Genomic DNA, 13,344 nt, shown 5'->3' with positions numbered 1-13,344 from the left:
AAATCTGATTAAATAGTATTAATTGGTGCCAATAATAACTGCATTATTTCTATTAATTAGTGGATGTCAAAAAAAATGAGAGGTCAAATAAAATAAAAAACCTGCTGACTAAAGAGATTAAAAATAACTAGTCACCTAAACCTAAGAAAAGAGAAACTGCCAAAAAAAAAAGGGACAAAAGTCGGCCCAGGAGTCCAGGACAAGGTCCCTGCGGGTGCGCTGCGCTCCCTCCGAGCCCGAGCCCGAGCCCGAGGACCGGGCTACTGCCGTCCGCCGCAAGCCCCGTCCTGCACTCCTGCATCCGTTCACGTTTTACCCCGTCCGGCCGTCCCCCTCGTTCTTTCTCTCCCCCTTCTCTCTCGCTGCGACGACTGGGTAGGCTGCCGCCGCCGCCCTACGCCAGGTCCCGAGGACCAAGGCATTCGTATTCGTCAGTCTCTTCGCCGGGCGACGCCAGGTATTCCTACACTTCTCTTCCCTTCCTGTTGTGTAAAACAGAGCACCCAAACCCTAACTTGCTAACTTCGAACTTTTTGCAAAAAAATTATCGTGTGTACCATGTCCCTTAACGTTTCGTTTGACAAGTTAGGGGTACAATACAATCCACAGAAGAATCAATACAGAGGGGGATTGGGTGATCCCTCTCCCACCACCCAAGCCCCTCCTTCCTTGTAGGACCTAACCTATTTTATTTGATTGCCAATTTAGGGTTGGCTTCGATTGATATGGATTTGCATGTATCTGAGTATTTGGCTCATGGCTGAGGCAAGTTTAGACCATTTGACTGTGTACATGATAAAATCAGTGTAGCAAACAAAATATAATATCATGATTTATGGAGAAAAACCGTAACATTTTTCCCTTGCACAATAAGATACTGATTGAGACATCGAGTGTCATGTATACAGAGACAACTTTGACTCAGTAATACACTAGACATTGTGTCTAGTTAGGCCCAACACTCAGTAACTTGGTCCATATACCAAACTTACTCTCTTAGAAGAATAATTATACAAGTAGAAATAGACAGCAACAGCAACACAAATATTCCGTCAAGGCGTCAACTAAGACTGGCATTGCCGCAGCTGAGAGGTGGACTATGAAGCGGCAATGCCTGCACTCTGTGAGACTGAGAGCACAAATGAATCGATAAAAGTGGTCACAGTAGCCAAGGAACTCTGAACTGAAAAAAACAAATATAAATACAACATTTGTTGAGTAAAAAACGATGATGACTGAAAACTTCATGATTTGCATTTTGCAAAGAGCACACAACTATTAAGATACTAACAGTAAAGGATTTTAAGAAGATCTCGTTTTTGGGGCTAAGCAAAATTAAATCAGTGTTTCGCTAAAAGGGAATTAAATCGGTGCTATATCAGTACATAACAAAAGAATGCTGGACAAAAACATGCTTTTTGCTTGTACTCGGAGAAGTGTAAGACAAGATTATGTTTGACCACTGAACATATATGCATAAATATAACTATGTTGAGTTCTTCCAGCATACCGTCCACAGAAAATTTCAGCTAAAATTGAGAATTACTAAATTACAAAAACTATTTGAAAGTATCAATTTTGCACTAGCTAGTAGGATATCTATTTCAAATAAAATGGACTGAATATCAAAGAGAAAAACCTCAAAAAAATCTAATCACCATACATTTAGAAATGATATACTAGCTGTTGGTCACTTGCTTTGATTCCTAAAAGGGGATCAAAACAGGGCAACACAATCAATAACAAGGGACGTTCGTTCCTTTAATCTATTCAGAAGATAGATAAAAGGAAGAAGATTATACAAATAATTAAACTTTCGAATAAAACATGAACATTCAGGGAAATATAATTATCGCCATACTACTTTTATTGCTTTTTCTTCTTCGTACATAATTACATGTATACCTAGAAGAAGAAATGAAGAAGGTACAACTTCATAGGCGGAACAAAACGGATCACAATCGCCACCCCCACCCCCTCTTATAGTGGAGAGTTACAGCTTCGTAAAAATTACAATCATGCCATCAGACCTATACATATGAACTATGAAATCAACTAGGGACATTGCCGTCTTTTTCCTTTGTAGTCTTGTTGATCAAGTCTTTAAGATTTCACCATTCCCTCGCTGGTTCTTTGGTAACGCGTTCATGCCGCTAAGCCGAAGCATATAGCTTCGTCTTAGCAAAATGTCGGTACACCATTTTCAAATGAAGGTGTCCTTCGGCTTTTACCTTGTCATATCTGAAACAAACTTTGGAATAGCTGATAAGTTAATGTTTTGAGGACCTTCAGTTGAGGAACGTCCCCAACACTAGCACAACATGAAAGCAGCTAGTGCTCAGAAAAACTGCAGAACAAAGTAATGACTTTCTGAACAATTTAGCAGAGAAGAACTTCTCGGTCAGATAGGTTAACCGAGAACAAATGAGAGTAGCAGTAAGCCAGTAGCAACCAGATATCATAAAACTATATAGTGCATGTGCATACCAATGATACTGATATAATACTCTATTCTGTAGTTAAGTTTGTCCAGAGACAAGTGAAAACAATCAAAGCTAGTACCTCTATTCTCGTTTCAGGTTTTAGCCTAAGCGATCACCTACTGTTTAGCTATTTATTCGGGATAAATAGCCATTTAAATGGAATAAATGGCTGGTTAAATGGACATGGCAAACCACTGTGCAGTGTTTGCGTTGCGTGTACATGGGCTAAACAGCCGTGTACGCAAATAATGTCTGGTTTTGTCATAAATGATGATAATCTTCTATATAAACTTGGTCAAACATAAGACATTTCACTTAAAATAAAACCAAAACGTCACTCTTTTCGGGCGAAGGTAGTATTAATATAACTTCGAAAATTCAAATCTGTGAGTTGGTACTTCGAAAATTCATATCCATGTTGCCAACTAAAAGCTAACCGATATAATACGTTCTTCAGCAGTAACTATCATACTGTCTGCATCTTCTATGATCTATTAAAATACCTCATAAGAGATCCAATTAATTATTCACAACTGAAGATAACACCTGTAGTGGAAATCTAGTTTTCTGGTGCGAGTCTGAATATTTCAGAAACAATGAAAGCACAGGAGAAAATGCTGCAGTAGGACAGTACCTAATTATCATGTGCACGCCCCTAGACTCTCCATTTTTCTCTTAGTGAGGAAACAAAACCAAACTCAAATACAAGAAATATTAGTCCATACAAACTGGCCAAATTTCCTTCCTCAACTTGTATCAATGTTTTTTAGTTACCCCATTCATCCTACCACTATCGTCAATACTAATAAAACTAGTGTATGCCGAAATGAACAGATCACATATATTTAAACTCTCTTTACCTTTCTGATAGTACAAACGAAAGGTAACATAAATTCATTTTGCAACTTCTAGCGCTTTCAATGGAAACATAAAATTGATTTAAGCTACTAATTTGCAAGCAAAACTGAGTAAGTTCTAAACTAGATCCGGATCCCATCATATTGTAGGCTTAAAATACTACCATATACTTTCACGAGTTGAAGTAGTAATTTAAAAATAACTAGCCAAATTGATTACAAACTGCAATCACTAAACCTATATGTTACATTTTAGAATGAACGATTCCATGTGAATTTTAGCACACAACCAACTACCCCTAGGTCTGTATCATTTTTCAATTTGCAAGCACAAATAACAAAGTTTTCTAATACTATCAGAGAACTAATTTATCACGATGATGGGAACAGTATAAAATTTACCAAAAAAAAATCTAGTAATCTGTTTCCAACGAACTGAAGAATCAAGAATGTAAAGAGGAACTAGGATGAGCTTGGTTTTTGCCTCTCCTGGCTGGAGGTGTCCCAAACATCATGCTCATTTGGGCTGGAAGCATATGAGCCACATGGCATCCCAGTGCAGCCTTGTGCATTCTCCACAAGTCTATGATAGGACAAATGATTCACCATGTAAAACCCTAGCACAAAGGGAGGAGGGAGGGGGGAGGGCAAGTACCAGCCGCCACCTTACAGGGAGAAGAACAATGGGAAGGAGCTTTGCTGGAATTGCTTCTAGTCTTGGTGGTGTTGGCGCATTGGATGCGCGAGGGTCACATGACAACAAAACCCAGCCTCAAGTGGGGATGCTCCTCCTTTCCCTGTAGGTTGATGCGAATTGGGCTTAGAACAAATCCAACCACATCATTACCAAATTCTCTTTTGGCCGAAGGCAGTTCCTTTCCTGGATGCCGTGGATCTGCCCCTGGACCACGCCATTCCATAGGCTTCCAAATGAGGCCTTTCAGGACCCTTGTGACCTACCATGGGAACTTGAGCATGCTCATAGTGAAGGTTGGTGATTTTTGTGGGACATAGCCACATAGGATTGGATTTTAGTCTGGTTTTGGTGTTTTGCTGTGGACAGAAAGAAGACCAGAGGTTTGTGGGAGTATCGAAGGTGGTGGTGATTTTGTAGCGTGGTGTTGCAGTTTGGTTGGAACTTGGAGTGTAGAGGGAAGATTTGGTGATGAGCAGCCGCAGCCCGCCGCCGAAGGACCGCAGGATGCGTACTGAACGCACCTCATACCGTGGCGCACCATATCGGAGGGACAGCCGCCATGGTCCAAGCAGGTTTGAGCTAATCTAAGTCAAACAGGACGAGTGTTTGGCATTGTTCTTCCAAACATCACTGCTTCCTCTTGTTATCATGTATATATTTGGCTAAATGCTATGTGAAATTACCATAATTGTTATTTTATTTAGATGTAAACTTTGCCTATATTTATCCCATTGCAACCACTTATGCATGTATGTAGCTTAAATAAGGGCACTTGATATTGGTTAATGTAGCACTATTTTTTTTTCTGAAAGTCTAGTAAAAAGTGTATGGTAAAGTGATCTGGGATTGAAATTTTTTGGATGAATTCATGTTGTGCCATGGTTTTAGGAGAAAGCCTATGCAGGATTGTAACTAGAAATGAGTCATGACAAGAATGGTGAAATTACTTAAAAATTTATGTGAATGGAACTGTAATATCTTATTATTCAGACATTTGGAATCTTATGTATCCTTTAGTTATTTCCCTTTCCATTGTGCAGGTTTCGGAATGATTTGTGCAACAATTGTAAGCGTCCTGGGCATTTTGCTAGAGAGTGTCCTAGCGTGGCTGTCTGTCATACCTGCGGGCTTCCTGGGTAATAACTTTGTGTTATTCTGCTTGCACAGATTCATGCTCATATGTTATTAATTTTAAGATTGTAATCATTCATTCAAGTGCACTTTGCCTGCAATGCATACCATACTTTTAACCAGTGGCACAACCATTCTAGCGATACCTTATGTAGAATTATAACTCCCTGCCCGTGCTATATCAAAACCATTCTATTGAATTCTCTCATGATTTGCGGTTAGGTTATGTTTAACCATTATTGGACATTTTATGCATCCTCAGTAGTGTGGACATGGGCTTCATGTCTCCCTAGGAGCACAAACTCCATGTTCTTATGTTATTGTTTTGACGTTCATGTCATCCTGAATGCCACTTGTAGCATCATTCCATATATGCAAGCAACAATTTATTAAACTCTTATTGCACGGGACCTGATTAATGATTTCAGTTTATTTTTATGATATTTTAATTGACTAATAATTATACAAAGGCCTTGAAGCTTAACTGTAAGGTGTCATAGTTCCATGTGATTAGGAAGGCTCCACTATGCCCATGTACCTTCATCTCTTGAGCTGATATCGTTTTCACATACTTAAATTCGTTTTAATGTTGCAGGCACATTGCAGCTGAATGTTCTTCCAAAGGTACCTGCTGGAACTGCAAAGAGCCTGGCCACATGGCTAACAGCTGCCCAAATGAAGGGATATGCCGTAACTGTGGCAAGTCCGGACATATTGCAAGAGACTGCACTGCTCCACCAGTGCCGCCAGGAGAAGTGATCCTTTGCAGCAACTGCTACAAGCCAGGGCATTTTCGTGAGGAATGCACCAATGAGAAGGCCTGCAACAATTGCCGGCAGAGTGGCCATATTGCCCGTAACTGCACCAATGATCCTGTTTGCAACCTGTGCAATGTTGCTGGCCACCTGGCCCGTCAGTGCCCCAAGTCTGATACATTGGGCGAGAGGGGTGGGCCTCCTCCCTTCCATGGTGTTGGCGCTCCCTTCCGTGGTGTTGGCGTTCCCTTCCGTGGTGGCCTCAGTGACGTGATCTGCCGGGCCTGCAACCAGATTGGCCATGCGAGTCGTGACTGCATGGCTGGTGCTTTCATGATCTGCCACAACTGTGGCGGCCGTGGCCACACGGCATATGAGTGTCCCTCTGTGAGTCTCATTGAGAGGTTCCCACCTCGCCGTTTCTGAAGGACGTCCAAGGGCTATCCAGATGACTGTTGTTTTCAGCCCATTGTGTCAAGAACACTCATTTCCGTTTTCTTTTTTTTTTCCAAACCCTAATGGATTCTAGATCTTTCAGATTCTTAACTTGTCAGCACTATTTGTGATTCCCTAATGGATTCTAGATATTTCAGATTAATAACTCGTCAGCACCATTTATAATTCTGGATTTTCTACTTGACTCAGATGTTCTGTTGATGATAATGTTTGAAGACATATGGTACTTGTCGTTATGAACTCAAATTCATCTCGTGAGTTTTAACACCATTCGAACTGGAACATCAGAACGTGTGCTGTGTCCAGGGTTCTTGTGACTTTCAGTTACCTTTCGATGTGCTGCAGCTCCCTGTACGCGCTTAAACACTGGTGAGCCCCAAGACCCAGCGGCGGATGCCGAACAAAATTTTAGATGGGACGACACCATAAGAGATAAATCACGTTACTAAACGATTAGATAAAAATAGTTTTATGATAATAACGAGATTACGTGATAATATAGGAGCGTTCTAAAATGATTGAATATCATAAAACCATTTTGGCCACCCTAGGAAAAAGGCGGAAGGGGTGGGCCAACAAGGGGCGAGGGGAGAGCACGGGGTGAAGCGACCACATTGACGTGTCGCTGTGGCGAGTCTGCCTTGCGATGGCGATGATGAGACAACAACATGCGAGGGGCAGCGAGGGCAAACGGCTGTAGGCAGTGCCAAGAGACAACAATTGTTGCATTGCGACGACGTGGTGGGACCCTGGTGACATAGTGAGGGCAGATGGTGGTGGCACCATGGTGCCAAGACAGGATCCCACCAATAGCTTGCCCACCAGTCGATACGGACTAGGAGGCAAAGTAGTGGCGCTGCATGTGGGATCCAGACAACGTGATGAACTAACGAGTGACGAGAAGACAAGGTGACACTAGTAGCGGACGAGTTTGGTCATCCAATACGAATAGTCATGATTGAAGGAGCGATTGAGCCACGAGTAGGTCGAGTAGCTAGTCGCTAGAGGAAGGAATCGAACGACTTGGATGGAGAGCGGGCTGAGCAATGGACTGTTGAGAAAAAGTTAGATCAAAATTAGGTTTCATTAGATTTGGTTGTACCTACTATATAAAACTTTTTTTATGTATATCTAAATCTAGATATAATAACATATAAAAATTGAGGTGGGGTCATGGCCTCCTTTGTCCACCCCTTGGATCCGCCTCTGCCAAGACCTAAGTGTGGAGTGTGTTGTGGTAAGCTGCTACTTTGATGGAATTAATTTGATCATCCTTGGCTGGTGTTGTGTTGAAGTCCAAATAAAATCCTAAGGCTTGTTTGGTTAGAAGGGGATCGAAGGATAAATCAGTTCATTTCCCCCTAATCCTCTCTTATCATCTTCTAACAAAAAATGCCCTAAATAGGTGTGAATGCTGACAGACTTTGACTTAGCTGTGACGTAGATGGAGGGCAGACCATTGCTAGGAAGAGTGATCCGGTGGACCTATACCATAGTTAGGGTGCGTCTCTAACATCTTTGCCTACCACTTAGTGCAAAAGCAGGTCATCGTGCACCACTACCAGAAGGTGCCTAGAATCACACCAACGTGTTTAGCCAGGAGGCCAGAAGAAACTAGTTTCAAGTGTAGATTTGGATCCTAGAGGCATAATCAATAATCTATATAAAAAATACTTATTTGTTGTAAGTATTTGGCCAATAGGAAAGATTCCTAGTAATCTTAGGTGCTTATACCTACAAATTCTTATCACAAGATGTAACATTTTTTCACTAAAGGCTAGATGTGACCTATGGGCATTTAGAACTTATCCAAACTTGTGAACTACTCATAGTTCACCTTATCCAAAATATGCCCTTCCAAGCCTCGATTTAAGCCAAACGTTGCATTGAAACTTTCATTGTGATTCTTATGAATCTGCACTCATCACATTGAAACTTTCAATGTGTTCTTCCATTTCCCGTTTTGTGACCTTGTGAAGAACTATCGAGTTCTTGAGAAAGGATTTGGTTTGAGGGTTGATTGGTGGTGAGTTGTACTTCTCGGATCACTACATACATCTGGTTGTTACAGTTCTTGTTAGTGATTTGTAAAGAACTCAGTTTGAACTCGAAATAGAAAACCCTACCCCAACCAAAATGGGATTTTCGATTTGCGCTTTGTTTTCTGTGTTGCTGGGGTTGAGCTTTCACCAGCATGCATATTTTCCTCTGCGCAAAATGTCTGTGAAATTTGAGGACATCATGTGAATATTTGACTGCGCGACACTACCGCTCTCAAGTTCGGCACTGCTGGGCAAGGAGTTTTGCGCGACACTAACGTTTACGAGAGCTTCAACTTTCTTGAATCACATGTTTTCAGCGTGGATCTAAGATTCCACTTTTAGTGAGACAAGTGTAGGTGAAAGTCGCCTAGAGGGGGGTGGATAGACAGAATCTAAAAATTATAAACTTAAGCACACACTACAAACCGGGGTTAGCGTTAGAATTAAATCCGAGTCCGAAAGAGAGGGGAAACAAATCAACCAAGAAATAAAGCGGATGAACATGGTGATTTGTTTTACCGAGGTTCGGTTCTAAAGAACCTAGTCCCCGTTGAGGTGGTCACAAAGACCGTGTCTCTTTCAACCCTTTCCCTCTCTCAAACGGTCACTTAGACTGAGTAAGCTTTCTCCTTAATCAAACGGGTCACTTATACCCCGCAAGGACCACCACACACTTGGTGTCTCTTGCCTTGATTACAAGTCACTTGAGAACAAGAATGAGGAAGGAAGAAAGCGATCCAAGCAACAAGAGCACAAAGAACACGAACAAAACTCTCTCAAGTCACTAAGTGGTTGGAGTGGATTTGGCACTTGGATAGGCTTTGATTCTTTTGATTTGTATCTAAAAGTGAATGCACTAGCTGTTGTATTGAATGTGAAGTGTTGGAAACTTGGATGCTTGGAGGTGAGGTGGTTGGGGTATTTATAGCCATCAACCACCAAATGACCGTTGGGGCAGGCTGCTGTCGATGGGCGCACCGGACAGTCAGGTACGCCACCTGAAAGTCGCCTAGAGGGGGGGTGAATAGGGCGAAACTGAAATTTATAAAGTTAATCACAACTACAAGCCGGGTTAGCGTTAGAAATATAATCGAGTCCGCGAGAGAGGGTGCAAAACAAATCGCAAGCGAATAAAGAGTGTGACACGAGGATTTGTTTTACCGAGGTTCGGTTCTCGCAAACCTACTCCCCGTTGAGGTGGTCACAAAGACCGGGTCTCTTTCAACCCTTTCCCTCTCTCAAACGGTCACTTAGACCGAGTGAGCTTCTCTTCTCAATCAATTTGGAACACGAAGTTCCCACAAGGACCACCACACGATTGGTGTCTCTTGCCTCAATTACAAGTGAGTTTGATCTCAAGAAAGAATGAGAAAGAAGAAGCAATCTAAGCGCAAGAGCTCAAATGAACACGACAAATCACTCTTTCTAATCACTAAAGCTTTGTGTGGAGTTGGGAGAGGATTTGATCACTTGGGTGTGTCTAGAATTGAATGCTAGAGCTCTTGTAAGTAGTTGAAAGGTGGAAAACTTGGATTACTTGAATGTGGGGTGGTTGGGGGTATTTATAACCCCAACCACCAAACTAGCCGTTTGGTGGAGGCTGTTGTCGCATGGCGCACCGGACAGTCCGGTGCGCCAGCCACGTCACCTGGCCGTTGGGTTCCGACCGTTGGAGCTCTGACCTGTGGGCCCCCTGGCTGTCCGGTGGTGCACCGGACAAGTGAAAGGGAAATGTGCCCTTGGGCCATTTCTAAGTATTTTGGTGATTTAGTGTCCAACACAAGTGCCTAAGTGTTAAAAGGTGGACAAAGTACAAATCAAGTATAAAGGTATGTTTCTCAGACTTAGTACATTGTTTTAGAGACTAATGTATTGTGTCTAAGTGCTGGAAACAGGAGAAATCGAATTGGAAAAGAGATGGCCTTGTTCAGCCAAAGCCAGCTCTGTCTGGGTGCACCGGACTGTCCGGTGGTGCACCGGACAGTGTCCGGTGTGCCATACTGGCTCAGGCGAACTTGCTGCTCTCGGGAAGAAATTAACGGCGTACAACTATAATTCACCGGACTGTTCGGTGTGCACCGGATAGTGTCCGGTGAGCCAACGGTCGGCCGCTTAATCCGGGCGCGACGCGTGGCCGAGCCAACAGCTAGAAGGGGGCACCGGACAGTGTCCGGTGTGCACCGGACAGTGTCCGGTGCGCCAACGGCTCCAAGGCGCCAACGGTCGGCTTCGCCAAAGAAGGAAAGAAATCCGCACCGGACAGTGTCCGGTGGTGCACCAGACTGTCCGGTGCGCCAGGCGACAGAAGGCAAGAATTGCCTTCCTGGAATGCACCCAACGGCTCCTAGCTGCCTTGGGGCTATAAAAGGGACCCCTAGGCGCATGGAGAGTACACCAAGCATCCTTTGAGCATTGTTGATCACTCACTCCATTCTTGCGCACTTGTTCGACATTCTTAGTGATTTGAGCTCCGTTCTAGTGTGAAACTTGTGATAGTCTCTTGAGCTCAAGTCTGGGTCTTGTGTGTGCGTATTTGCTGTGATCTTTGTGTCTTATGTGAGTTGCTCATCCCTCCCTTACTCCGTGCTTCTTTGTGAACATCAAAGTGTAAGGGCGAGAGGCTCCAAGTTGTGGAGATTCCTCGCGAACGGGATAAGAAAAGAAAAGCAAAACACCGTGGTATTCAAGTTGATCATTGGATCACTTGAGAGGAGTTGAGTGCAACTCTCGTCCGTTGGGACGCCACAACGTGGAGTAGGCAAGTTTTGTACTTGGCCGAACCACGGGATAAACCACTGTGTCATCTCTGTGTTGATCTCTTTGTGGTTATCATGTTGTGCAAGTTCTCCTCTCTAGCCACTTGGCTTAACTGTGCTAACTCTAATCAAGTTTTGTGGATTAAGTTTTAAGTTTTCACAGGATCACCTATTCACCCCCCTCTAGGTGCTCTCAATTGGTATCGGAGCCGTTCTCTTCAAGAAAAGGACTAATCGCCCGAAGAGATGGATCCTAAGGGAAAGGGGATTGTGATCAATGATAAGGAGAAGGAGTCCTTCGTCAACGAGCCTAATGATGACAAGCCTACCGACTCGGGCTCGGGCCACAAACGCAAAGATGGGAAGAAGAAGAAGACAAGGCGCATCAAGGAGATCGTCTACTACGACGACAACGATGAGTCCACTTCTTCCCAAAAGGACAATGACGACAACGACTACGACAAAACAAAGACGGTTAATTCGAACTTTTCTTTCGATTACTCTCGTATTCCGCATAGCTCAAATGCACATTTGCTTTCCATCCCTCTTGGCAAACCTCCACACTTTGATGGGGAGGACTACGGATTTTGGAGTCACAAAATGCGTAGTCACATGTTCTCTCTCCATCCAAGTATATGGGAGATTGTTGAGAATGGAATGAAATTTGATAGCTCGGATAGTCCTGTATTTATTAATGAACAGATTCATAAAAATGCACAAGCTACTACTGTGTTGTTAGCCTCTTTGTGCAGGGACGAGTATCATAAGGTGAGCGGCTTGGACAATGCCAAGCAGATCTGGGACACCCTCAAGATCTCTCATGAGGGGAACGACGTCACCTTGCTCACCAAGATGGAGTTGGTAGAGGGCGAGCTCGGGAGATTTGCAATGATAAGGGGCGAGGAGCCAACCCAAACATACAACCGGCTCAAGACCCTCATCAACAAAATAAGAAGCTACGGAAGCACGCGATGGACGAACCACGACGTCGTTCGCCTAATGCTAAGGTCCTTTACTATACTTGATCCACATCTGGTGAACAATATTCGTGAAAATCCTAGGTACACCAAGATGTCGCCCGAAGAAGTTCTTGGGAAGTTCGTGAGCGGGCGAATGATGATCAAGGAGGCGAGATACGTGGACGACGCATTGAATGGTCCAATCAATGAGCCTCAACCCTTTGCTCTCAAGGCAACAAGAAGCAAGGAGGCGCTACCTAGCAAGGTGGCACAAGTTGAGGCGGCAATGCTAAATGATGAAGAGATGGCTCTCATCATCAAGCGCTTCAAGACAGCGCTAAAGGGTCACAAGGGGCAGCCAAGCAAGACCAAGACAAAGGGGAAGCGATCATGCTTCAAGTGTGGTAAGATTGGTCATTTTATCGCTAACTGCCCCGATAATGATAGTGACCAGGAACAGGGGAACAAGAGGGAGAAGAAGAAGGCATACAAAAAGGCTAAGGGCGAGGCACACCTTGGCAAGGAGTGGGACTCGGATTGTTCGTCATCCGACTCCGACAATGAAGGACTCGCCGCCACCGCCTTCAACAAGTCATCCCTTTTCCCCAACGAGCGTCACACATGCCTCATGGCGAAGGAGAAGAAGGTATGTACTCGAAACAATGCCACTTATGATTCTTCTAGTGATGACGAGTCCAGTGATGAGGAAATAGATTACTCTAGTTTGTTCAAGGGATTGGATAGAACTAAAATAGATAAGATTAATGAATTGATTGATGCCTTGAATGAAAAGGATAGACTTTTAGAGAAACAAGAGGACCTTTTATATGAAGAGCATGACAAATTTGTAGAGGCACAAAAATCTCATGCTTTAGAAGTTAAAAGAAATGAAATGCTTTCTTGTGAACTATCTTCTTGCCATGAGACAATTTCTAGCTTAAGGAGCATAAATGATGATTTGAATGCTAAGCTAGAAATAGCTAGTAAATCTAACTCTTGTGTAGAACATGTTATGATTTGCAATAGGTGTAAAGATTTTGACATTGATGCCTGTAGTGAACACCTAGTTTCAATTTCCAAATTGAATGATGAATTGGCTAGTCTTAATGCCCAACTTAAGGCTAGCAAGAATGAATTTGACAAGCTAAAATTTGCAAGGGATGCCTACACGATTGGTAGACACCCCTCAATTAAGGATGGACTTGGCT

The 13,344-nt window shown here is 43.3% G+C and overlaps 1 protein-coding gene across 2 annotated transcripts; it reads left to right on the top strand.

The window, feature by feature from the left end:
* The first annotated feature begins 206 nt into the window (after positions 1–206).
* LOC100216951 (uncharacterized) lies at positions 207–6,567 on the top strand. Of its 2 annotated transcripts, none has more exons than XM_020543507.1 (4): positions 207–457; positions 4,404–4,609; positions 5,078–5,173; positions 5,764–6,567. In XM_020543507.1, the coding sequence occupies exons 2-4, from the start codon at positions 4,506–4,508 to the stop codon at positions 6,347–6,349; spliced, it is 786 nt and encodes a 261-aa protein (XP_020399096.1). In that variant the 5' UTR covers positions 207–457; positions 4,404–4,505; the 3' UTR covers positions 6,350–6,567. The 2 variants fall into 2 exon arrangements, with proteins under 2 accessions (XP_020399096.1, NP_001136805.1); NM_001143333.2 differs by having other exon boundaries at positions 250–457; positions 4,468–4,609; positions 5,764–6,566.
* The last annotated feature ends 6,777 nt before the right edge of the window (positions 6,568–13,344 follow it).

This window comes from Zea mays, chromosome 9 (genome assembly GCF_902167145.1).
Source record: "Zea mays cultivar B73 chromosome 9, Zm-B73-REFERENCE-NAM-5.0, whole genome shotgun sequence".
Taxonomy (NCBI): domain Eukaryota; kingdom Viridiplantae; phylum Streptophyta; class Magnoliopsida; order Poales; family Poaceae; genus Zea; species Zea mays.
The sequence above is the reverse complement of the archived record's forward strand: the minus strand, read 5'-3'. Positions and strand labels throughout refer to the sequence as shown.

Bases quoted from the DNA above. Each gene is read 5' to 3' on its own strand.
- LOC100216951 (XM_020543507.1), top strand. From the start codon at position 4,506: ATGAGCAGCCGCAGCCCGCCGCCGAAGGACCGCAGGATGCGTACTGAA. The intron at 4,610-5,077 runs GTTTGAGCTAAT...TCCATTGTGCAG, and splicing joins AGCCGCCATGGTCCAAGCAG to GTTTCGGAATGATTTGTGCA. The intron at 5,174-5,763 runs GTAATAACTTTG...TTAATGTTGCAG, and splicing joins CATACCTGCGGGCTTCCTGG to GCACATTGCAGCTGAATGTT.